This window comes from Dendrobates tinctorius, unplaced genomic scaffold, assembly GCF_039654945.1.
Source record: "Dendrobates tinctorius isolate UK_male_01 unplaced genomic scaffold, ASM3965494v1 ptg000016l, whole genome shotgun sequence".
Taxonomy (NCBI): domain Eukaryota; kingdom Metazoa; phylum Chordata; class Amphibia; order Anura; family Dendrobatidae; genus Dendrobates; species Dendrobates tinctorius.
The window spans coordinates 90,882,216-90,908,565 of NW_027361684.1; the positions used below are offsets into that span (position 1 = coordinate 90,882,216).

General features: G+C 41.5%; 1 protein-coding gene across 1 annotated transcript in view; it reads right to left on the reverse strand.

Annotated features, from left to right (window-relative positions):
* LOC141080666 (amine oxidase [flavin-containing]-like) overlaps positions 1-26,350 on the reverse strand; it is a 199,355-nt gene that overhangs the window by 40,798 nt on the left and 132,207 nt on the right. The window contains exons 4-9 of the mRNA XM_073566054.1: positions 12,331-12,435; positions 11,909-12,000; positions 7,617-7,758; positions 5,694-5,843; positions 2,533-2,692; positions 1,881-1,977 (exon numbers count right to left, since the gene is read on the reverse strand). Of these exons, the coding sequence (XP_073422155.1) occupies positions 1,881-1,977; positions 2,533-2,692; positions 5,694-5,843; positions 7,617-7,758; positions 11,909-12,000; positions 12,331-12,435 (746 nt within the window). The remainder of the gene's footprint in view (positions 1-1,880; positions 1,978-2,532; positions 2,693-5,693; positions 5,844-7,616; positions 7,759-11,908; positions 12,001-12,330; positions 12,436-26,350) is intronic.

The following is a 26,350-nucleotide window of genomic DNA, read 5'->3' on the forward strand; positions in this document are numbered from 1 at the left end:
AGACCCTTTGCTCAGTATTGAGTAGAAGCACCCTTTTGAGCTAGTACAGCCATGAGTCTTCTTGGGAATGATGCAACAAATTTTTCACACCTGGATTTGGGGATTCTCTGCCATTCTTCCTTGCAGAGCCTCTCCACTTCCATCAGGTTGGATGGTGAACGTTGGTGGACAGCCATTTTCAGATCTCTCAAGAGATGCTCAATTGGGTTTAGGTGAGGGCTCTGGCTTCTGCCATAAAGGTCTGACTGGTGGAGGGCTGCAGTGATAGCTGACTTTGTGGAACTTTCTCCCATCTCCCTACTGCATCTGTGGAGCTCAGCCACAGTGAACTTGGGGTTCTTCTTTACCTCTCTCACCAAGGCTCTTCTCCCACGATTGCTCAGTTTGGCTGGATGGCCAGGTCTAGGAAGACTTCTGATGGTCCCAAACATCTTCCATTTAAGGATTATGGAGGCCACTGTGCTCTTAGGAACCTTGAGTATTGCAGAAATTCTTTTGTAACTTTCGCCAGATCTGTGCCTTGCCGCAATTCTGTCTCTGAGCTCTTTGGTCAGTTCCTTTGACCTCATGATTCTCATTTGGTCTGACATGCACTGTGAGCTGTGAGGTCTTATATAGACAGGTGTGTGCCTTTACAAATTAAGTCCTATCAGTTTAATTAATCACAGCTGGACTCCAATGAAGGAGTAGAACCATCTCAAGGATGATCACAAGGAAATGGACAGCATGTGACTTAAATATGATTGTCTGAGCAAAGGGTCTGAATACTTATGACCATGTGATATTTCAGTTTTTCTTTTAATAAATTTGCAAAAATTTCAACATTTCTGTTTTTTTTCTGTGAAGATGGGGTGCAGAGTGTACACTAATGAGAAAAAAATGAACTTTTTTGAATTTACCAAATGGCTGCAATGAAACAGAGTGAAAAATTCAAAGGGGTCTGAATACTTTCTGTGTATATTCTGTATACTTCTTGACATCTGGAGAGATACATACTGTATTTTTCCTATTTTTGTCCCCTATTTGTTATGATATTGGTATATATAACACAATCAATCAGACGATTGTAAGTTCAAATCCCTTGAAGGGAATAACAAATACAGTTAGAAAGAGAAAAAATGAAAACAAAAAAGTTCATCCCCATTAAAGATAAAGATAATCAAAAATGAAAAAATACACATGTGGTATCGCCACGATTGTTTTACGTATAAAAATAAGGAACCCAATTGGTAAACATTGTCAAAAAATTCAAAAATTACAAAATTAAGTTTTTTTGGTCACTGCAATACCACAGAAATGCTGTAGCAAGCGATCAAAATGTCATATCTATCACAAAATACTATCAATAAAAACATTTTCTGACTCTGCAAAAAATAAGTCCTCACGCAGCCCCATTGACCAAATAAAATGAAATAGTTATGAGTAGGGATGAGCGGATCCTTGGAAATTCAGGTTCTGTTATCCAACCAAACTTCAGTATAATGTTCGGTTCAGACACCAGAACTGTAATCATACTTGAACCCCATATTTGGAGCTGGAAAATCTCTTTCTCTCTCTCCCATTTTCCTTCTCACTTTCTCCCTCTCTTTCTCCCTCTCTCTTCCCCCTCTCTCTTCCTTTCTCCCTCTCTCTCTCGCCATAAAAACAATTTCTAAAAATCAATGTCAGAATTCTGTATTTTTCACATTTCACCAGACTTGGAGTTTTTTTTTTAACATTTTCCAGTACATTTATGTGATAAAATTGGCCGCATTGGGAAGGGGTTAAACTACCACTAAAACCTCAGATATATTTCTATTATAATATTTTAAGATTAAATCAGAGACAGAGATACACTTAAGAATGAAATTTACTTTTTTTTAATGCAGAAGACATATTACCCCATTATTGCTGGCACTGTGCCATCAGGTTTTGTATCATCCAAGGTTAGACCAATTGGTGCTTCTTCATCTTCAATAATCATGCTCCCACAATAATCTAGTGAATTAAAAAAATAGCATAATTACTAACTAAAAATTATTAGAGCTGGTGTGAAATAATTTAAAGGCTCCAATCCATTGACTTTGTCAATAATCTCTGGCTAGTTATCTGTGGCTCTTCTTTTGATTAGCCGACCTGGTGTGATGTCACATGCATGTCATGCTGATTTTGGTAGGAAGGTTCTCAGGGCTCAAATCCAGCAGTCACTACTGTTGTGGCCCTACAAATAGAATCACCCCTGCTCTAGTAATTGCATTTTTAAATGTGTTTAACTGATAGAAAATGGATTAAGCAGTGTTTTTTTAGTGGTAAATTGGTCTTTTAAGTCTCTTTAGAAGAAATCTTTGACTTCAAACCAAGTAGTTCTATGACTTAGTCTTCGAAATAAAATAATTTTAATCTAACCATTTTCCATGCCTTGGTCAATAATACAGTGCCAATTTAGAATGAAAATAATCATGGGACGTTAATTGTAAAATTTTTATGTACATACTGTATACATATTTGCATATAGACCAATAAAAGCAGTCCCTAATGTCTAAGAGTCCATACCTTTTTTTCTCCAGAAGGCCTCCTTATAATAAACCATGCACTTTATTACTGAGCCCATAGGAACACGGTTAATTAGCTGATTCCTTAGCGGAGGCAAACCAGGGTTAAAATGAATTTTAAGACAAAGAGCAGGTGGAATGGCACTGATGACATATTTGGCCTGTAACAATATAAAAGGGGTTTAAATACAAGAAACATTATTTGAATGCTTTCTATAGTGGGGAAAATAAGTATTTGATTCACTGCTAATTTTCCAAGTTTTCCCACCTATGAAGAATGGAGAGATCTGTATTTTGTATTGTAGGTACACTTGAGAGACAAAACTGTGAGAGACAAAATCTAAAAATAAAAAAACAGAAAATCACATTGTAAGATTTTTAAATTATTAATCTGCATTTTATTGCATGAAATCAGCAAGAATTCTGGTTCTCACAGACTTGATAGTTTTTGTTTAAGTAGCCTGCCTACTCCGCACTCATTACCTGTATTAATTGCACCTGTTTGAACTCACTACCTGTATAAAAGACACCTGTCCACACACTCAATGAATCACACTCCATTCTCACCACCATGGCCAAAGAGCGGTCTAAAGACACCATGGACAACATTAAAGATCTGCACAAGGCTGGGATGGGCTACAGGACAATAGGCAAACAGCTTGGTGAGAAGGCAACGACTGTTGGCACAATTATTAGAAAATAGAAGAAACACAAGATGACTGTCAATCTTCCTTGGTCTGGGGCTCCATGCAAGATTTCACCTCGTGGGGTAAGGATGATTTTGAGAAGGGTCAGGAATCAGCCCAGAACTAAATGGGAGGACCTGGTCAATGACCTGAAGAGAGCTGGGACCACAGGCTCAAACATTACTGTTAGTAACAAACTACGCCGTCATGGATTAAAATTCTGCAGAGAATGATAGGAAACGTCTGACCTCTGTAATTGTAAAAAAAGGTTTCTGTGTCAAATATTAAGTTCTATTTTTCTACTGTATCAAATACTTGTTTCATGGAGTAAAATGCAAATAAATTATGTAAAAGTCATACAATGTGATTTCCAGCTTTTATTTTTTGATTATTTGTAAATTGCAAGCCCTTCCAGGCAGGGCCATCATTAGTTTTGCTATATCATTGTATTATCTTTAACTTTTTTACTTAAGACTTGTATATAAACTGTTGAATTGTAAAGCACTGCGGAATATGTTGACGCTATATAAATAAAGATTATCATTAAATAAAGATTATTATTATTCTGTCTCTCACAATTGAAGTGTATCTATGATAAAAATTACAAACCTCTCCATTCTTTGTAGACTGTAAAACTTGCAAAATTGGCAGTGTATTAAATACTTATTTTCCCCACTGTAATATAAAACTATTTACCTCTTAAGGCCTCTTTCACATTACACTTACAGACATTCTATTGTGGGATAATTTGTTGTTTTTCTTTTGTTAATTTTGTTCAGATTTTCAGATAATTTGAAAAGGATCTGTCACCAGGTTAAAAGTTCTTAGTTTTTGCTTTTATTTTATTCCAGCTGCTCTCCTCAGTAATTCAGTTTTTTTTAAAAAAATATGCCTCGGTTCATGAAATATGGACCTTTATTTAGTGCTAATTTGTATAGACTTTATTAAGGAGGCGTGGCGCGGATTGCACACAGATGATACAATTTTACAACATTAATGACACTCTTGGTTTATATGTCACTTAAGAGTGACATGACCTTTGTGAAATTTAAACTGAGCCTGTCATGTCTGATGATGCTATTAACCAGCTGATATAGGGTTAATTTGCAGGTTAGTAGCATTATGAAGGTGTGTGGCACTAGGGAGAGCTTATTGACAGCTGATTCTGTAGTGGATCAGTGCCCGAGCGATGACTATAATTACCCCAGGAACAACTGAAAAATAAAGTTAGGCCGGCATCACACATGCGAGAAACCCAGATGAGTTTTGCACATTAATACCTGGCACTGCCACCGGCACCTGGATCGGAGCATGCGGCAGCATAGCAATACATGCAGCCGCACGGTCCGCTCCTGAGTGCCGGTGGCAGTGCTGGGTATTAACATGCAAGACTCGTCCGAGTTTCTCGCATGTGTGATCCCGGCCTTAATTTTCTTCTGGGTGCCACACTTTCAGTACTAAGACTGAGCACCTTCATAACGTGAGAGTGAAATTTGGGATTCGTCCTGGACAGTTAGTGTTTGGTGATAAATGCCGACCATGGACTTCTCCCTGAAGTCTGTTGCAATTTTCGGAGTTTCGGAGAGAGAGAGAGAGAGAGAATATTTTCCATCTCAAGTTAGGGTCACTATTGTTTTCAATGGGGTTCTGGGTCTGGTTATGGTTTAAGTTCGGGTATAATCCTGTTACCTGCACCGAACTTTGAAATAAAGTTTGAGTCAGGGAACCAGACTATGAACTTCCACGGGTTTGCTCATCCCTTGATGTTTCCTTTAAGAAGTGAAAAAATTGAGAAATTTGTAAAGAAAAACAAACACATTGATTTGTGCGACTATTTTCTGAGACCCAAACCAATTTTACATTTCTTTCGACTAAGCTGCGTGAATGCTTGTTTTTTGAGTGGCAAGAAGTTATTTTATTGGTGCCATTTTGTGAAAAAAATTATGTTATGAATGCATCTTATTGTGTTGTTTGGTAAAGGAGTGACAACTGAAAAATGGGGTTTCCATTGTTTCCTTTATGGTTTTTATAATACGGATTAGAAAATGTTATATTTTGATAAGTTGAACCTTTGTGCAATATCAAATATGTTTACTTTTATTACAACTTTTTAATTTATTTTTTAATACAATTGTTATATTTTTATTTTTAAACTTTTTTTTCTGTTTTTCAGTATCATTGTTAAGAGAGGGGGGAGAGTAGAGAGATATACGATATCTGCAGGTTAATAACGTTTTTACAGGTGACAGGTTCCCTTTAAGCTTACATTTAGATAGCAACTGAACAATTAAATGAACAATGACAATAAATCTGAGCAAAGATGCATATGGACTTAAGCTTTTTATGCATATACAATTGCAACTTTATGTTTATAAAGGTCTTTAGGCATGTACCTTGCTAACAAAGGAATCTGACTCACATTTTAACAAAAAAAAAAGAAAATCGAGATCTTTTGAAAACAAAATGAAATTCCTACCTCATATATTTCATGATTGACAGTTTCTACTGTAATATTCTCAGCAGATTGATCAACACGAACAACAGGCCTCTGCAGTTTTACCCGACCTTGTAAGCGTTCTGCCATTTTTTCACTAATTTGTCCAGCTCCACCAACAAATTTTCTTTCCTTAATAAACAAAATGTGATTTATAATGAATCTATACTGAAATGTTATAATGAAAGACTGATAGTACTTTGTATTGTGTATGTTTTATGGTGTCCTTTTGTTTTTTCTCCTGAAAATATATTAATAAACTGTCATTGCCCTTTGCTGTTGTTGTTGCCCATGGAGAAAATTATCCATAGACTCATAGTAGTAATAGAAATGGAATAGACAATGCAAGTCTTAGTTAATTCATGATTACTGACAGGGTCTATTTAAAGGGAACCGGAGAGCTGATTCCTGCTGCCCAAACATACTTTAAAAGGAGGCCATTGACAATGCATCTTGGATGACAAGTCCTAGGCAGAGCCCTGGGGGCGTCTCTCTGCCCCACTCCCTATGCCTAACAGGTCTCTCTTTGTACAACACACATAAGGACAGACCTGTCAATCATGGGGATCAGGGTAGGCAGAAGAATCTGGGAACCTACCTCAAACTAGTCAGCTGGCATTTCAAAGTAGGTTTTATCTGAAACACAACAGCATTACAGAGTAAAGCATACAAGTGTAATGGGGTTACCAGGACAGAGAGGAGCCAGTAGACCGCACCATCTGATTGCTATTAATCCTGTGCTGAATAGAAGCACTTCAACTTCTTTTTAAATGGTGTAAATTTCTTTTGGCTGTGCAGGGGTTAATTTGCTCTGTTGAGAGCTCTGGGAGCTAGGCTCTCAGCTGAACATGATTAGCCACTCCTATCCCCTATATAATCTAGGTCGTGACTGACACACATCATCAGATCTAGCTTATGCTGCATGGCTGAGAGGATAGTAGTTGGTGTTTATTTAAGTAGGCATTTGGTGGATTTATGTATGACTGTTGCTTGGTTTAGTGAGTGTGATATCTCCCTTTCTTCTGCTACTTTGGTTTTACCCCATCCTCCACTCCCCGGTGCATTCTTCTGTTATAGGTGAGTGTATATTTGCATGCCTTGTATTTTCCGTTTCCACTGTTCGTGTTACCTTGATCATATAGTTGGTGCACTATGGTGAATTGCTACTCTCCTCTTCTCTGGGTGAGGGAAGGGTACAGATGGAGGACGGATTTAGGAGACAATGCAAAGTATATGACTACAGCATCTTCACCTTCAGAAGTAACTCGGGGAACAGTGCGAGCTAAATCAACCCCTAGCATTGGGGACAGGGAAGGAGCCCCTGGTTCTGGGTCACCCGACAACAGAGTCCTGAGAATAAGGCTATAATAATGCGGCAAGAGTCTGGTTCATGCAACATAATCTAACTGACAGGTTTCCTTTAAAGAAACACTCCCATGAAGAATTGTTTTAATAAATGTGTCTGTATGTGCATATATTGTAGTGTGTTAATATATTCACCAATTGTCACCTTCTTCGGTGTCCAGTGCCTTTGCACTCCTGTTCAAAGTGACATCACCGCTCTTCAGACGTGCTGGGTCACACTGCGCCCTGTGTGACCCAGAAGTAAATTTTCCAATGTAAGACTAAGGGGCGCCAGAACATAAAGAGACTTCTGGCTTATGTATAAAGCATAGAGTGAGTGGATAGTCTGAAGTGCAGTGACGTCATTGGAGAAGGCAGCTGTAGGTGAGTATATTAACACATACACACTATGCTATATACTCATATATACAGATTTATTTAAAACATCTCCATTGGAGTGCTTCTTTAAGCCCTCAGGATGAAACATAATGAAATTATAACTGAAGAATTTAAAACTATCATCTAAATAGTAATTATAATTTAAAATAGTATTAGCTTTACCTGACCACCATTAGATGTCGAAAAAATTCTTGTGGTTCCTCCACATTGCTTTACATACCACAAGAACCAAAGTGCTGAAACTTCATGAGGTTCTGATGTTACATTTACATTCACAAAAAGTGTTGCAAACTTCTTGGCTGTGCTGCAAGATCATAGAAAATCAATATACTATGCTTAAAAACATATGTATAATTTAAGTATGAATGTTTTGATTCCGAGGTGGTATTGTATAGTCTAGCCACGTTATTGTTCTGTGTTCTTTACCACACTAACTTTAGTATAATCATTTACATTCATATCTTGAGCCCCCTTCCATACACAATTGATTTAATTATTAGCTGACAACTATCTCCCACGACTTCATCAAGAAAAACTTGGCTTAGCCTCACCATTTTCTTATCTCTCAGGATAACGAAAAGAATTGGCCATTGGAAATCCAACAGGTTGGGTCTTTCTCACCCCCAAAACCATTTTGGATAAAAGTCAGAATGCCTCAATACAGCTTAGATTCCCCGACATTAACCCCTTCCCGACCATTGATGTATAGATATGTCAAAGGTCGTGTCTCTCACTTTTATGCAAGCTTCGGAGCTGAACCCGTATCTGATTTGCCTCTATCATCCACATGTGAAATCGAGATCCACCACCGACTGTTAGCTTGTTAAATACCGCTGTCAATCCTTGACAGAGGCATTTAATGCAAGAGAGCTGGTAGCGTGTCATAAGACCCGTATGTCAACGCCCCTGTCACATGATCGCAGGATGCAGGTGGGATGGCATGACAGCTGGGGGTATTCAGAAGATTTTCACCTCTGTATTATTTATTACATGTCCATTATTTCCACATATTGTATATAATAGTTATCTATTACAATCAAAGTGAGAGAAACATGTAAAATAATAGCTAAAAATAGAATGTCATGGGCTTAAAAAAACAATTTGAACATTTTTGGTATTAATAGCAAGTTATCAAGCCAGGTGTTCCTATAACCACTCTGGGATTGCCCTTTTATTTAATTAAAGAGTGTGCAGCCAAAAATGGGTGATTTTTCTAAATATAAGTTATTTTTAAAAAGTGGTCATAAATAACCCAAATGCCTTCAAACTGGTCTGACTTTCTTGCAAAAGTCGGGCCTGAATTTAAGGGTTATGGGATCCTAGCATTTGTAGTGGCATTTTGCAACCCTCCACAAATTCTCTCAGAGTAAGAGCAAAATCTCGCTATTTGCAGTAACCCAGTATTGCCCTGCACTTTGCAAAACTGTTACCAAACAGTAACCGCTCTAATGATGTTACCAGTAACAGCTAAGTAACATAGTTAGCAAGGCCGAAAAAAGACATTTGTCCATCCAGTTTAACCTATGTTCCGTCAGAATAAATCCCCAGATCTACGTCCTTCTAAAGGACCTAATACCTGTAAGATACAATATTGTTAACCTCCAGTCAGACATCCAGGCCTCTCTTGAACCTCTTGACTGAGTTCGCCAACACCACCTCCTCAGGCAAGGAATTCCAGATTCTCACTGCCCTAACAGTAAAGATTCCTCTTCTATGCTGGTGGAAAACCCTTATCTCCTCCAGACGCAGAGAATGCCCCCTTGTGACCATCACCTTCCTTGGTATAAACAGATCCTCGGAGAGATATTTGTATTGTCCCCTTATATACTTAGTTATTAGATTGCCCCTCAGTCGTCTTTTTTCTAGACTAAATAATCCTAATTTTGCTAATCTCTCTGGGTATTGAGGTTCCCTCATCCGATTTATTAATTTTGTTGCCCTCCTTTGTATTTGCTCTAGTTCTATTATATCCTTCCTGAGCACCGATGCCTAAAACTGTACACAGTACTCCATGTGCGGTCTAACCAGGGATTTTTACAGAAGCAGTATAATGCTCTCATCATGTGTATCCAGCCCTCTTTTAATGCACCCCATGATCCTGTTTGTTTTGGAAGCCGCTGTCTGGCAATGGCTGCTCCAGGTAATTTTATCATTAACTAGGATCCCCAAGTCCTTCTCCATGTCAGATTTACCAAGTGGTTTCCTGTTCAATATGAAATGGTGATATTGATTCCTTCTTCCCATGTGTATAACCTTACATTTATCATTGTTAAACTGCATCTGCCACCCTTTGGCCCAAGTTACAACTTATCCAGATCCATCTGTAGCTGAATACGATCTTCTCTTGTATTGACTGCTTTACAAAGTTTTGTATCATCTACAAATGTTGATATTTTACCGTGTAAACCTTCTACCAGATCGTTGATAAATATGTTGAAGAGAATAGGTCCCAATACCCCTGTGGTACCCCACTGGTCACAGGGACCCAGTTAGAGAATATACCATTTATAACCACCCTATGCTTTCTATCACTAAGCCAGTTACTTACCAATTTACACACATTTTCCCCCAGACCAGCATTGTCATTTTGTGCACCAACATCTTGTGTGGCATGGTATCAAACGCTTTGGAAAAATCAAGATATACCACGTCCAATGACTCACCTTGGTCCAGTCTATAGCTTACCTCTTCATAAAAGCTGATTAGATTGGTTTGACAGGAGCGATTCCTCATAAACCCATGCTGATATGGAGTTAAACAGTTATTGTCATTGAGATAATCCAGAATAACATCCCTCAGAAACCCTTCAAATATTTTACCAACAATAGAGGATGGACTTACTGGCCTATAATTTCCAGGTTCACTTTTAGAACCCTTTTTGAATATTGGTACCACATTTGTAATGCATCAGTCCTGTGGAACAGACCCCGACGCTATAGAGTCCCTAAATATAAGAAATAATGGCATGTTTATTACACTACTCCATTCTCTTGTTCTCGTGGGTGTATGCCATCTGGACCCGGAGATTTATCTATTTTAATCGTATTTAGCCGGTTTTGCACCTCTTCTTGGGTTAGATTGGTGACCCTTAATATAGGGTTTTCTTTGTCTCTCGGCATTTCATCTAGCATTTCATTTTCCACCGTGAATACCGTGGAGAAGAAGGTGTTTAATAAATTAGCTTTTTCCTCGTCATCTACAACCATTCTTTCCTCACAATTTTTTAAGGGGCCTACACTTTCACGTATGATTGTTTTACTATTGATATAGTTGAAGAACAGTTTGGGATTAGTTTTACTCTCCTTAGCAATGTGCTTCTCGGTTTCTTTTTTGGCAGCTCTAATTAGTTTTTCTGATAAATTATTTTCTCCCTATAGTATTTTAGAGCTTCAATGGTGCAATCCTGCTTAAGTAGTTTAAATGCTTTCTTTTTACTGTTAATTGCCCCTCTTACTTCTTTGGTTAGTCACATTGGGTTTTTCCTATTTCTTGTCCTTTTATTCCCACAAGGTATAAACCGCTTACAGTGAGTATTTAGAATGTTCTTATACATTTCCCATTTATTATCTGCATTCTTATTTCTGAGGACATTGCCCCAGTCAACCAGATTAAGGGCATCTCTAAGCTGGTCAAACTTTACCTTCCTAAAGTTCAGTGTTTTTGTGACTCCCTGACAAGTTCCCCTAGCAAAAGACAAGTGAATCTGTACAATATTGTGGTCGCTATTTCCTAGATGCCAAATGACCTGCAGATTTGTTGTTCTGTCAGGTCTGTTAGATAGTATTGGGTCTAAAAGTGCTGCTCCTCTGGTTGGATTCTGCATCAACTGTGAAAGATAATTTTACTTGGTTATTAGCAGAAACCTGTTGCCTTTATGGGTTTCGCAGGTCTCTGTTTCCCTTTTAATATCCGGGTAGTTAAAGTCCCCAATAACAAGGATCTCACTATGGGTCGCAGCTTCATCTATTTGCCTTAGTAGTAGACTTTCCATGATTTCTGTTATATTTGGGGGTTTGTAAAAGACCTCAACGAGAATTTTGTTACTATTTTTCCCTCCATGTATTTCGACCCATATGGACTCGACGTCCTCATTCCCTTCGCTAATATCCTCTCTTAAAGTGGACTTTAGACAAGACTTTACATAAAGTCAAACCCCTTCTCCTCTCCAATTTTTATGATCCTTTGTAAACAGTAAATTTTGCCACAGCGCCTGGTTAGTGCAAAGAGCTAAAAATCTCTCTTTCACTATGAGAGTGAATGCACAGTGTTGTATATTAGAATCCCCAAACCCTGAAGTTTGGACTTTTACTAGAAAGTCAGGCCTTTTCGTGGGCATTAGAGTTACTTATGAGCATTTTTGGCAACTTTTTTAATAAAATCACCACTTCAGGGCTGTCCACTCTTTTGTTTGACTGCAAATGCCTACTTTCGAGTTGTAGGGGTTTTACACTTACTTGGTCCAGCATAACTTGTCAATCAGTTCTTTCATTGTTATTTTATCCCATTTTTCAGCATGTGGCGCATTCCAAGGAGAGTCATTGGGAATCTGAAATAAATAGTTTTAAACATGTAAAAATATGATTCCCCCCCCCCATTCATTCATTACTGTCAATAATTATAGGGTGTTTTTTTATCAATACCCAAAAGAAAATTGATATTTGAGCAAAAATAAACATTAGATTTGAGGTATCCTAAATGTGTAGCCATGTAGCCAGAGAACAGTGAAAATTAAATTATGGTATTATGGCACCCCAAAATGTTTTCTGCTATGGAATTGTCACTACGTAGTCTATCAGCACTTTTCTACAGCACTTTATATATTTTGGGATTTGTTTTTAAATTATGATGTAATTATTCAAGTTTTATTCAACGTTACCTCCTTTCCCATTTCATCCATAGTTCTCCAGAGATTGTTGTAATCCAAATAGACAATTGGATTCCACATTGGAGGAAAAGGACCTTTGAAAGCATATGCTTTACCCTAAAAGACAGTGAATTAAGAAAAAAATATATATTTGTGTGAAGAATGTTATAATGATAACTTCTTCATGCACAATATGAGATTCACACATTTTGGTTGGATACATTTTTGTTGGACATATCAGATTTAAATATGAATGTATTTATCGGATAATCTGATTGCTAGTAAAAAGAGAGGAAGAGAATGGTACTTACGAATTAGGGATATCACTTGTATTGCAATATTATGGACAGGAAGCATATACAGAATTCATAGAAGAAAATATGCACATGTTGCAGAGAAATTCACTAGACAGTAAGTTGGTTTTAATTTTAACCCCTTAACAACCAGAGGTATTTTTGGTTTTGCATTTTCATTTTTTGCTCCCCTTCTTCCCAGAGCCATAACTTTTTTATTTTTGGCCAAAATGGCCATGTGAGAGCTTGTTTTTTGCCGGACGAGTTGTACTTTTGCACCATTGGTTTTAACATATTGTGTACAGGAAAACAGGAAAAAAAATCAAAGTGCTGTGAAATTGCAAAAAAGTGCAATCCTACAGTTGTTTTTTTCTTTTGCTTTTTTACTATGTTCACTAAATGCTAAAACTGACCTGCCATAATTATTCTCCAGGTCATTATGAGTTCATAGACACCAAACATGTCTAGGTTCTTTTTTATATAAGTGGTGATAAAAAATTCCAAACTTTGTTAAAGAAAAATTGCTTCTGCTGCTGTTAGCGGCACTTGCCAGCTGTTTAAAACAGCTGACATGAGCCGGAAAAGATGTGGGCTCAGTGTCAAAGGCCACATTAAAAGGAGGGCATCCGACATCGGCATACTATTATGCCCAATGTTGGAAAGGGGTTAATATTTCAATGATTTAAAGTGGGTATCTAGGACTTTGTGAAAAGCAGAGCCTACCTGCCTGTTGTGCTCAGCACCATTCTTTGCTGGTACAGACCGCTCCTGCCAGGGATCCAGCTGCCTCTGCTGACATCACGTTGACAGAATGGCGGCCTCTTTTCCTCCCTATAATATTGAAGGGGTGTGACTTCAGACATCATTCTAACAGTTGGCTCTCTGATTTAGGCAGAATGGATCTGGCTGTGAATCTGAATGACGATGGCAGTCCTGCTCTGTCAATAGAGCAGATCAGAAAAAAGCTCCTGCTGTGTTGATGTGAAGTCAGCAGTGGCAGCTGAATCACTGGCAGGAGCATTCTGTGACCACTCTGTGCCTATGAGGAATGGCACCAGGCACAACAAGCAGGTAAATGCTAAGTAATATAATACAAAAAAGATACATTGTACAAACAAGACACATCCAATAAACAAGCTAAATCTCTAAAAAAGTAATAAAGTTCATCTTTAAACTATATAGAAAAAAACACTGATAAAAACAACTAAAATACACACTAAAATACTTCCACTCATGTCTGATCCTGGTATGGTTAGGCACCCCACCATGGAGAACCATTGAGAACCACACTGTACTGCAATAGTAAACACTATAATACTGTGTGCCCACAATGAGTTTTTGATGCTGCATATTTTCACGTCTAAGGCCACGTGCACACGCTGAGTATTTGGTGAACTTTTTAAATCAGTATTTGTAAGCTAAAACTAGGAGTGGAACTTACGGAAGTAAAGTATAATAGAAACACGTCACACGTCATCAGTTTTTACCTACTCCTGGTTTTGATTTACAAATACTGAGGTAAAAAACTCACCAAATACTTAGATTGTGCACGTGACCTTACAATTCCGGCAAAGTGGATAGGATTTGTAGAAATTTCATGCCCACTGTGCTACTATTTTACTCGACGCAAACTGACCTGTGGTGCTGGTTTCAAATCTGCAACATGTAAATTTATCTTGCAGGTACACTGAATTTTCTGTGCAAATTTATGCCATAGACTTGCAATAGATGCGAAGAATTTGCAGGTGAAAATGCACATGCGTTTTGGTGTGTTACCAAGGCAGAATCACATCAAGAACGCATGTGTCTGCACGTGCCTATATTAATAAAGTTTTGTTAATACTAAATACCAGTAAGTATTACAAACAAAGCAGCTTTATTTAAACATGGCATACCAAAAACTATAGCGCCAAAAACGAGATAAAATCACGAAAAAAACGCACTGAAAAACGCAATAAAAAAATAAGTAAACTCAAGTAACCTAATTTACCTAACAGGTGCAGAAATGGTACAGCAAATCTGCAACATTAACAACTCATCAAAAGTTCACTGTGGGAACATTGCCTAATGTATTCAAGTGCTAGTTAATTTCACCAGTCATTTGAGTTGCAGCTTATTAAAAGAACAGTCTGCAACCACGTGTGATTAATCTGCGTGAATCGATCACTAACAGTAGAACATTGATGCCAGGCCACTTTCAGCACATCAATAATATCTCAAAACCATAAAAGTAATGGTGTGCCTACAGTCTAAAGTGTGGTAGCAGATGTTGGATGCCGGATTAAGTCAGCAGAAATCAAATTATTCATCTCTTGCATCTTAATCTACTTTCCACTTTATCTTCTTTATTATGGCTAATAATTCAACCTATCACTAACGTCCGGTACCTTCCCTTCTACTTTCAAACATGCCACAATCACGCCTATCCTTAAAAAGCCAACCCTCGACTCAACCGCTATGTCCAGCTATCGCCCAAAATCGTTGCTCCCATTCGCTTCCAAATTCCTGGAACAGCACGTCCATGCTGAACTTTCCTCCCACCTATCATCTAACTTGCTCTTTGACAATCTACAATCTGGTTTCCGCCCCCATCACTTCACTGAGACAGCCCTGACCAAAATTACTAACGACCTACTTCCAGCCAAATCAAATGGACAATACTCTATACTCCTGCTTCTAGACCTGTCCGCTGCATTCGACACAGTTGACCACTGCCTCCTACTACAGATACTCTCCTCCTTTGGTATCAACAGCCTTTCCCTATCCTGGATCTCCTCATACCTTTCCAATCGCACATTCAGCGTCTCCCACTCCCACACCACCTCCTCATCCCATCCTCTCTCTGTTGGAGTCCCCCAAGGCTCTGTTTTAGGACCCATACTCTTCTCAATCTATACACTTGGTCTGGGGCAACTCATAAAGTCCCACGGATTCCACTACCACCTTTATGCTGATAACACCCAGATCTACCTCTCTGGCCCAGATGTCACCTCTCTGCTGTCCAGAATCCCAGAGTGTCTATCAGCCATATCCTCCTTCTTCTCCTCAAGCTCAATGTTGATAAATCTGAACTCATCATCTTTCCTCCATCTCTCAGATCTTCCGTACGCGACCTACCTATAAAAATTAATGACATCACACTTTCCCCAGTACCGGACATCCTCTGCCTCGGAGTAACCTTTGACTCTGCCCTGTCCTTCAAACCGCACATCCAAGCTCTTTCTACCTCCTGTCGCCTCCAGCTCAAAAATATTTCCAGAAATCCGTCCTTTCCTCAACCCTCAGTCTACTAAAATGCTTGTGCATGCCCTCATCATCTCCCGCCTCAACTACTGCAACATCCTTTTCTGTGGTCTCCCTGCTAACACCCTCACACCTCTCCAGTCCATCCTTAACTCTGCTGCCCGACTAATTCATCTCTCTCCTCGCTACTCCTCCGCTTCTCCCCTCTGCAAATCTCTTCACTGGCTCCCATTCCCTCAGAGTATCCAGTTCAAATTACTAATACTGACCTACAAGGCCATGTATAACCTGTCTCCCCCATATGTCTCTGAACTAATCTCCCGATACCTTCCCTCATGTAATCTCCGGTCCTCCCAAGACCACCTTCTCTCCTCCACACTTATTCACTCCTCACCCAACCGCCTCCAAGACTTCTCCCAAATAGCCCCTATTCTCTGGAATTCTTTGCCCCAACAAGTCCGACTATCAACCACATTTGGATCCTTCAGACGGAACCTGAAAACCCACCTCTTCAAGAAAGCCTACAGCCTGCAATGGCCCCGCTACCTCCTTCTCTCTCACCACTACCGGTGATCTCACCTCAACCAACACCGAAACAGCTGCAACCCACCAACCTACTGTCTCCTTCTCCACCATCCTGTAGCATGTAAGCCCGAAAGGGCAGGGTCCTCTCTCCCCTCTGTATCAGCCTGTCATTGTTAGTTTGTTTACTGTAAGTGATGTTCCATTTAGCTATGTGGTCCTGGATCACCGTATGTTTTTTACTTTTCAAGCAAGTTTTAAAAAGTGATCTTGTATTAAATGGAGTGTCCAGTCATCTCATAAAGAGAATCTTCCTTAAAAAAGTTCATTAGGAGTATAGGAGCTGCTGTGCAGTACCCGGCAGTGACTGCTATACTTTGAATGTAGCTGTGCTGTTCAATTTTCACATTTGGCCCTTGCCAGAGGTAATGACATCTGGGGTGCCAGATATTGGATCTCTACCAACCCAACATTGATGACCGATCTCAAAAATAGGTAATCAAAATTGCCCAGACAGCCGCTTTAATTATTTAGAAGTTAGATAAAAGACAATGTTTCTTTGCTTACTGATACTGGCATTTTTTCAATCTGTAATTATATTTACTATCTGGTTCAAGATTCAAACCTACATCCAATATGGCTACACTTAAATAAGAGGCCACAGCTGTAGTGGAAATTGCCAAACAAAGACTGTCACTTTGTCTTCAGATTAATTGGTATATAATCATCAATATAGAAATTACAACACCAAGATGGAAAAATCATGCAATTATGGGAATCCTAGAATGGGTAGATTTGTTAATAATATGAAGATAATGAAAAAAATGGAACCAACATTTTCAAAACATCTCAATTAATTCAGTATTGAGTATGAGAATCATGTGCAGAAATACAAGCACTTACACACATTGGCTGCTATCCATAAGGGTATTTCTGGTTGTCTGAGGAATGTTCTACCATGCTTAATGCACTTAGGTACGTAAATCATCAAGATCTACTGCTGGCAGCTTTGTTTGTGATTGTCAATCTATCAGGTCTTTTATGTGTTTCATGGGAAACAAGTCTAGAGATGCTGTAGGCCATGGTAGCTCATTTAGGCCACACAGTCTGCTCACAACATGAAGAGAAGCATGTGGCCCAGCAATGTCATGTTAAAGAACAGTTTCTTGCATACTCTGGAAAAATGGCTTTATCACTATTTCCAAGACCAAATCAGTGTAGCACTGAGCAGTTAGAGTACCTAGAATGTAGATAAGAGGGGTCCAGTGACCTTAGATAATACCATCCCTCACCATAATACCTGTAGTAAGGCCAGTGTGGAGTTTCCTTGTGAAGGTATCTTCATGGTGTGACCCACTTGGTCTCCATACCACTCTCCGGCTATCATTGCTCTCAAGATAAGAGTGGGACTCATCACTGGAAACCACTTGGGCAGTGCAATGTAGAAGTATTCATTCTGGAATGGCTTCATTCCAGGTACACCAACAGGTTGTCAATACATTGATTTAATTGTGCAACCAGTGTTAGTGCTATTTTTCAACACAACAACACTAGATCACATTTTGCTCTTGCTTTCATGGCCTGCAGAGTTTCCCGACATTTCTATTATTAAGCACATTTGGGATATCATTGGTCAGCAATTGCAAGGGGAGCTGAAAGTAGTGAATCTTGATGATTTGTGTGCCCAACTGCATTCAACATGGCAGATAATTCCTCAGACAACTGTGGCGCCCCCAGGAGTATGGTCGCCACAATGGCATTGCCTTCCTCCAGGGAGGGTGATGTCATGCTTGGAAGCAAGGAAGAGTCTCTCTAACAGTTAATCATGTCATGCAACACAGTACCCATTCCAGGCCAGCAGAGGGAGCTCTGAACCAGAATTGGGGGAGGAGTGCTCTCTGAGGGCCAGGAGGGGAAATTAGTTAGCTAGTGTGAGGAGGGCAAGGAGTGTAGATGCGTGGAGAGAAGCTGGTGGTTGAGCTGAGGATAGAGAGCTCCCTCCCAGTGATAGTGCATGATCTGGAGCCTGGTCTCCACGGTTGTATGGATACTGAAGGTCCTGCAACAGAAACCAGAGGAATAGGAAGCTGTAAATGCTCTATTCCCACCTAAGACTTGGAGGCACAACAGCGACGGGTGAGCCAAGAGAGATAGAGGGCTACAGCTGTCTGCCATACGAGGTAGTTCTAAGAGAAGATAAGAAGGAGGAACTTCAGTGTAACACTGTACTGCATGTACCTCAAGCCCGCACTAGGAAGGAGACTACACAACCCATCTGATAGAGAGATCCCTGAGTTGCTTCCAGGCTAACCTGCTCCTGTGCCATCTGTAACCAGGACCCTGGACTGTGTTTGCCAAGTAAAGGTAAAGAAACTGCACCCTGTTGTGTCCTTGCCTCCTTCCTGCAACATCCTCAGCACTGCTACATCTCTGTGCCAAACAATTGCACCTTCTTCCTAGCCCTTTGTCTACACTGCCCTGGGACTACAGCCCTGCCTGTGGAGGGCTACATCATTGCTGCACTACACTATCTGTCCCAGAGGATCTGCTTGCAGCGTCGGCTTAACACCTCCCTTGCCGAACACCACAGGTGGCGTCACGAATCACTTATAAACTTTATTCCCAAATCAACCCCGTTTACATGGGCGCCCAGGGCAATGGACCGGGTCACCGCTGCTGTGACAATCCCCTCTGAGAGACCGGCCCGGTACCGAGTACCCCACAACCTGGGAGGGCGACCCATTTTGGCATCACGAACAGGATTACGGAACCTGGTATCCCCGGGTCCTGTGTGCCAGAGACTGTGTTGTGTGCATTAGGCTGTTTGTACCATTGCCGCCATTATCCCACTACTTGGCACGCATGGGAAACCAAAGAGGCGGGCCGTCGTGGGCGGAGCCAGCCGAAGAGCACGAAGGAGTGAAGTGCCACGCGGGAAGAGGACAGCGTGCGAGAAGTGGGAGGAGCAGAGGCCTGCGGCCGGTAAGCCTGCTCATCCCCGGGGCCTGGCTAACGTTAACTAGGGGGGAAGAGAATGTCGGAGGCACGCACCGATGCAGTGGCGGACGCCCCCGCCAACACCTCAGCGCCGCAAGATGCAGGGCCCAACGCGGCTGCGGCTCCAATAGCACACACCGCAGCGGTCCTCATAATGCCGCTGTCCTTGCCCTACATACCGGGAGCGGCCTGGTTACCGCAGTACTCGGGTGAGTCCCATACCCTGAGTGAATTTAAAGAGAGACTGTGCAGTTTGTTTGAGGTGTATCCTCTATCTGAAAGCCAGAAGGTGAACATCCTTATTGGGCAGCTAACAGGTGCAGCATAGAGAGAAGTAAAAGCCTGGCAGGACACTGACAAAGAGACTGTTAAAAAGATTTTGTCCAAGCTAAAACGCACCTTTGACACCCCTGCAGCTGAAATCAAGATGAGGTTCTTTGAGTGTAAACAAAAAGTGCAGGACAATATAAGGGACTATGCTCTTAACCTGCAGGAGGCCTTGCGAACCGTCAAGCAAATTGATCCTGACAGTGTGAAAGAGGAAGACAAACTGTTAAAAGAGCAGTTCATTGAAGGACTCCTCTCCAGTACCCACAGAGCGCAGCTGCGCATCATAACCCTACAAAATCCTGACCTGGACTTTGCTGATTTCAAGGACAGGGTTATTCGGGTACTGCAGGATCCAACTATCAGCCGTCCAGCGCCCCCTAGATGCCCAGCGATCACCTACCACCAGGAAGCAACATCTTTCCCTTCCATCCCTGTGGAGGCTGATGCACAGACTCTGGATAAAGATCCAACAGAAAAGCTGCGTCTTCAAGTCCAGGAGTTGACCAAAGGTATGGCTGCACTTACTAAAACCGTGCAGTCCCTGCAGGTGTCCTCCAAGGAGAAGATCCAGCTGGCTTCCAGTCCAGAGGATGTCCCATGGCTCCGGAAGAGGAGAACATCGCCACTCCGAGGGAGGAACAACGATCGGTATGACCAGGACGGACGTCCCATCTGTCGTTGCTGCTACAAGGCAGGTCATCTTGCAAGATTCTGTCCTTTAAACGAGCAACCCCTGGGGCAGAGGGCCAACCCCCAGGAGTAGGACCACAAGGCCCAAGGAACTGGCAAGCCAAGTATGTGGGAGGGAGACCGATCCTTCCTGTGGTGATTGACGGCATCCCCATGAACGCTTTGCTGGACACTGGCTCCCAGGTGACCACTATGCCCTATATCCTCTACAAGCGGTATTGGGCTGACTCTGAACACATCCGTGGTGCCAGTGATGAACTAACGGTAGTTGTCAGCAATGGTCAGTCTTTACCACAAGTGGGATGTAAAGAAATTACTGTTAAAGTGGGGAGGGTAGAACTAAAATCTCAAGGTCTGATAGTTGTGGATATTGATCGACGAGAATGTAATCCCATGACGACTCTTGGTACAAATGAAATTGAAAATTGTCTTTCCGAGGTTATTGTCTTGTTGCAACAGGTGGCTGAGACTGCTGGTTTCAGTGAACAACGAGTCCTGCAGATGGAGATCAAGACCCTGATGCAAAGACAGCAGGTAGAACTCTCTGGCGGAGAAATTGGCAGTGTCAGAGTGAGTGATGCTTTCCCCATTGCAATACCACCCAGATGTGAAATGTTGATTTGGTGACGGGCAGCTATACGTCTCAGAGGAAAGGATTACCAGGCATTGGTAGAGCCAGTATACTCTGATAGCAGGCCCACTGTTCTGACAGCCAGAGGGGTGGTTGATGTACGTAAAGGGAGCGTGCCTGTACGCCTTTTGAATTGTGGGGAGGAGGAGGCCACAATACCTCGGTATGCCGCAGTTGCTAAACTGCTCACTGTCAGTAATAATGCAATGCAGGCAACAGAGCCCTTGGTCTCATCCAACCAGGTGGAGGACAATGGCTCTGTAAAGCAGCTGGAGGAGTGGTGCCAGCACCTGCAGGTGGGAACTGACTCCACACCTTCATACCTGAAAAATGGGGTTTACAGGGTGACCCAGGAATATGAGCGGGTATTCAGTAAACACCCCCTAGATTTTGGGAAGGCAAAAGGGGTTCAACACCATATCCCCACTGGAGATCATTCATCCATAAAAAAAAGATACTGGCCTATACCCCCAACACAATACCAATGTGCCAAAGGGATGTTGAGAGAGATGAAGGAAGCAGGGGTCATCAGAGACAGTTGTAGCCCCTGGGCAGCCCCAATAGTTTTTGTAAAGAAAAAGGATGGTACCATGAAAATTTGTGTTGATTACAGAAAATTAACAGCATTACACACAAAGATGCCTACCCATTACCTAGAATTGAGGAATCATTAGCTGCACTTAAAACTGCTAACTACTTTTCCACTTTAGATCTCACTAGTGGGTATTGGCAGGTCTCCGTGGCAGAGGCAGACAAGGAGAAAACAGCACTTACCACCCCAATGGGTCTCTGTGAGTTCAACTATATGCCATTCGGGCTTTGCACTGCCCCAGGAACATTTCAACGGCTGATGGAGTGCTGCCTGGGATACATGAACTTTGAGACAGTCCTGTTGTACCTTGATGATGTTATTGTTTTCTCCAAGACTTATGAAGATCATCTGGAGCACCTGGCTGAGGTGTTTGAAGCCTTGTACAACTTTGGCCTGAAGGTGAAGCCTTCCAAATGCCACCTCCTGAAGCCCAAGGTACAGTACCTCGGTCATGTGGTGAGTGCAGAAGGTGTGGCACCAGATCCTGACAAAGTCACAGCCATCCAGGACTGGCCGAAGCCCAGCAACCTCCATGAAGTGCGCCAATTCCTCTGGTTGGTAGGCTACTACCGAAGGTTCATTAAAGGCTTCACTGAAATAGCCACTCCTATGCAAAATCTTCTGGTGGGGCAGTCCAATAAAGCCAAACAGAAGAATTCCACATTTGAATGGACTGAGGAGTTGGAGAGGTCCTTCACCTGACTGAAGATGGCTCTCACAGGAGATGAAGTTCTGGCCTACCCAGATTATGACAAACCATTTGTGTTGTATACTGATGCCAGCAACGTGGGACTGGGAGCAGTACTGTCACAGGTACAGAATGGCAAAGAAAGAATGATCTCCTACGCCAGCAGGAAGCTGCGTCCCACAGAAAGGAACTCCGACAACTACAGTTCCTTCAAGCTGGAGTTCCTGGCCATAGTCTGGGCTGTGACGGAGAGATTCAAGCATTACCTAGCCTCAGCCAAGTTTACCATCTTCACGGACAACAACCCGATGACTCACTTGGAAACTGCCAAGCTAGGTGCACTGGAGCAGCGATGGATGGCTCGGCTATCTAACTATGAATTCACCATCAAGTATTGAGCAGGGCACAAGAATGCCAATGCTGATGTGCTGCCCAGAATGCCTAATCTGCCATATGCAGAAGACCCTGAGGCTCTTGAAGAAATAGCGTTACCTCCCTTCCACCGGCCACTTGCGGCCCAGCGTGCTCAAGGAGTGAGAGACAGATGGTCTGGCTTGAAAGAGGTCACCCTAAATCCATTGCCCCATAATGACTGGGCAGAAACTCAGGATAATGACCCCGCAGTCCGCCTGGTGAAGGAGCTACTGTCGCAAGCTGACTCACGCCCAGAGTCGGATGTTCCTGAAGAAACCCAGCAGTTGTGGAAGGAAAGAGGTCGGCTGTTCATCTATGAAGGAAAGCTGTGTCAGAGGAGTATCAATGCCCGCACTCATGAGCTGGTCTGGCAGGTGATAGTCCCAAAGAGAGAGGCATCAATGGTCTTGGAAGCATACCACAATGGAGCTGGCCACTTCGGATGGAAGAAGTTGGAAGCATTGCTCCGGGAGTAGAGTTGAGCGATACCGTCCGATACTTCAAAGTATCGGATCGGAATGGATCGGCCGATCTTAAAAAAAAGTATCGGTATCGCCGATTCCGATACCGGAAGTCCCATTCAAGTCTATGGGACTTCCGGTATCGGAATAAGAAAAACCCTGTTTTTCCCTTGTACAGCCTCTCTGGGGTCTGTACGGGCCTTTCGGGGGGCTGTGCCGGCCTGCCAGGGGGTCTGTGCAGGCTCCGGTGGTCTGTGCCGGCCTGCTGGGGGGCTGTGCCGGCCTGCCGGGGGGGCTGTGCAGGCTCCGGTGGGCTGTGCCGGCCTGCCGGGGGGCTGTGCCGGCCTGCCGGTGGTCTGTGCAGGCTCCGGTGGGCTGTGCCGGCCTGCCGGGGGGCTGTGCCGGCCTGCCGGGGGGGCTGTGCAGGCTCCGGTGGGCTGTGCCGGCCTGCCGGGGGGCTGTGCAGGCTCCGGTGGGCTGTGCCGGCCTGCCGGGGGGCTGTGCCGGCCTGCCGGGGGGCTGTGCAGGCTTCGGGGGTCTGTGCAGGCATCGTCCGATGGGACTACAAGTCCCATCGGGCGATGCCTGCTACCATGACAGTGATTGACACATTAGCCAATGATGGGACAGTAGTAGTAGTCCCATCATCCGGCTAATGTGTTGAATGTAAAAAAAAAAAAAAAAAATTACATGCTACATACATGCTACATTCATACTACATATATACTACATGCAACATACATACTACATATATACTACATGCATGCAACATGCATACTACATATATACTACATGCATGCAACATGCATACTACATATATACTACATGCTACATACATACTACATATATACTACATGCATGCTACATACATACTGCATGCTACATACATACTACATACATACTACATGCATGCTACATGCTACATACATACCACATACATACTACATACATACTACATACATACTACATGCTACATACATACTACATATATACTACATGCATGCTACATACATACTACATGCTACATATATACTACATGCTACATACATACTACATGCATGCTACATACATACTACATACATACTACATGCATGCTACATACATACTACATGCTACATACATACTACATATATACTACATGCATGCTACATACATACTACATGCTACATATATACTACATGCTACATACATACTACATGCATGCTACATACATACTACATACATACTACATGCATGCTACATACATACTACATGCTACATACATACTACATATATACTACATGCATGCTACATACATACTACATGCTACATATATACTACATGCTACATACATACTACATGCATGCTACATACATACTACATACATACTACATGCATGCTACATACATACTACATGCTACATACATACCACATACATACTACATATATACTACATGCATGCTACATACATACTGCATGCTACATGCATGCTACATACATACTACATACATACTACATGCTACATACATACCACATATATACTACATACATACTACATACAATACATTCATACAATACATACATAGACATACAGTACATATAACATAGAGTAACATACTTACCAATACTTGTCACATTGTTCCCCGAAGCCATTGTCTTTTAAAGGAATAAATATTAACATAACAAACCACAAAAATACTCACCCACGATCCGAAGCAGTCCACGAGTGTGTCCCACGACGATCTTGGGTAGAGAACTGCAGCATCAGCTGATGCCGCCGTTCTCTACGGGCTGCAGGAATCCAATGACGGAAGGTAGGTATCCTTCCGCACTGTATTCCTCCGCCACTTAAAAAAAAAAAAGTCCCTAGTCTCACTTTATGCCATTGCTGCGTGGGAAATTCCCACACAGCAATGGCATAAAGTGAGACTAGGGACTTTTTTTTTTTAAGTGGCGGAGGAATACAGTGCGGAAGGATACCTACCTTCCGTCATTGGATTCCTGCAGCCCGTAGAGAACGGCGGCATCAGCTGATGCTGCAGTTCTCTACCCAAGATCGTCGTGGGACACACTCGTGGACTGCTTCGGATCGTGGGTGAGTATTTTTGTGGTTTGTTATGGTAATATTTATTCCTTTAAAAGACAATGGCTTCGGGGAACAATGTGACAAGTATTGGTAAGTATGTTACTCTATGTTATATGTACTGTATGTCTATGTATGTATTGTATGAATGTATTGTATGTAGTATGTATGTGGTATGTATGTAGCATGTAGTATGTATGTAGTATGTATGTAGCATGCATGTAGCATGCAGTATGTATGTAGCATGCATGTAGTATATATGTAGTATGTATGTGGTATGTATGTAGCATGTAGTATGTATGTAGCATGCATGTAGTATGTATGTAGTATGTATGTAGCATGCATGTAGTATGTATGTAGCATGTAGTATATATGTAGCATGTATGTAGCATGCATGTAGTATATATGTAGTATGTATGTAGCATGTAGTATGTATGTAGCATGCATGTAGTATGTATGTAGTATGTATGTAGTATGTATGTAGCATGCATGTAGTATATATGTAGTATGTATGTAGCATGTAGTATGTATGTAGCATGCATGTAGTATGTATGTAGTATGTATGTAGTATGTATGTGGTATGTATGTAGCATGTAGTATGTATGTAGCATGCATGTAGTATGTATGTAGTATGTATGTAGTATGTATGTAGCATGCATGTAGTATGTATGTAGTATGTATGTAGCATGTAGTATGTATGTAGCATGCATGTAGTATATATGTAGTATGTATGTAGCATGTAGTATGTATGTAGCATGCATGTAGTATGTATGTAGTATGTATGTAGTATGTATGTGGTATGTATGTAGCATGTAGTATGTATGTAGCATGCATGTAGTATATGTGTTATGTATGTAGCATGCATGTAGTATGTATGTAGTATGCATGTAGTATGTATGTAGTATATATGTGGTATGTATGTAGTATGTATGTAGCATGCAGTATGTATGTAGCATGCATGTAGTATATATGTAGTATGTATGTAGTATGCATGTAGCATGCATGTAGTATGTATGTAGCATGCATGTAGTATGTATGTAGTATGTATGTAGTATATATGTAGTATGTATGTAGCATGTAGTATGTATGTAGTATGTATGTAGCATGTA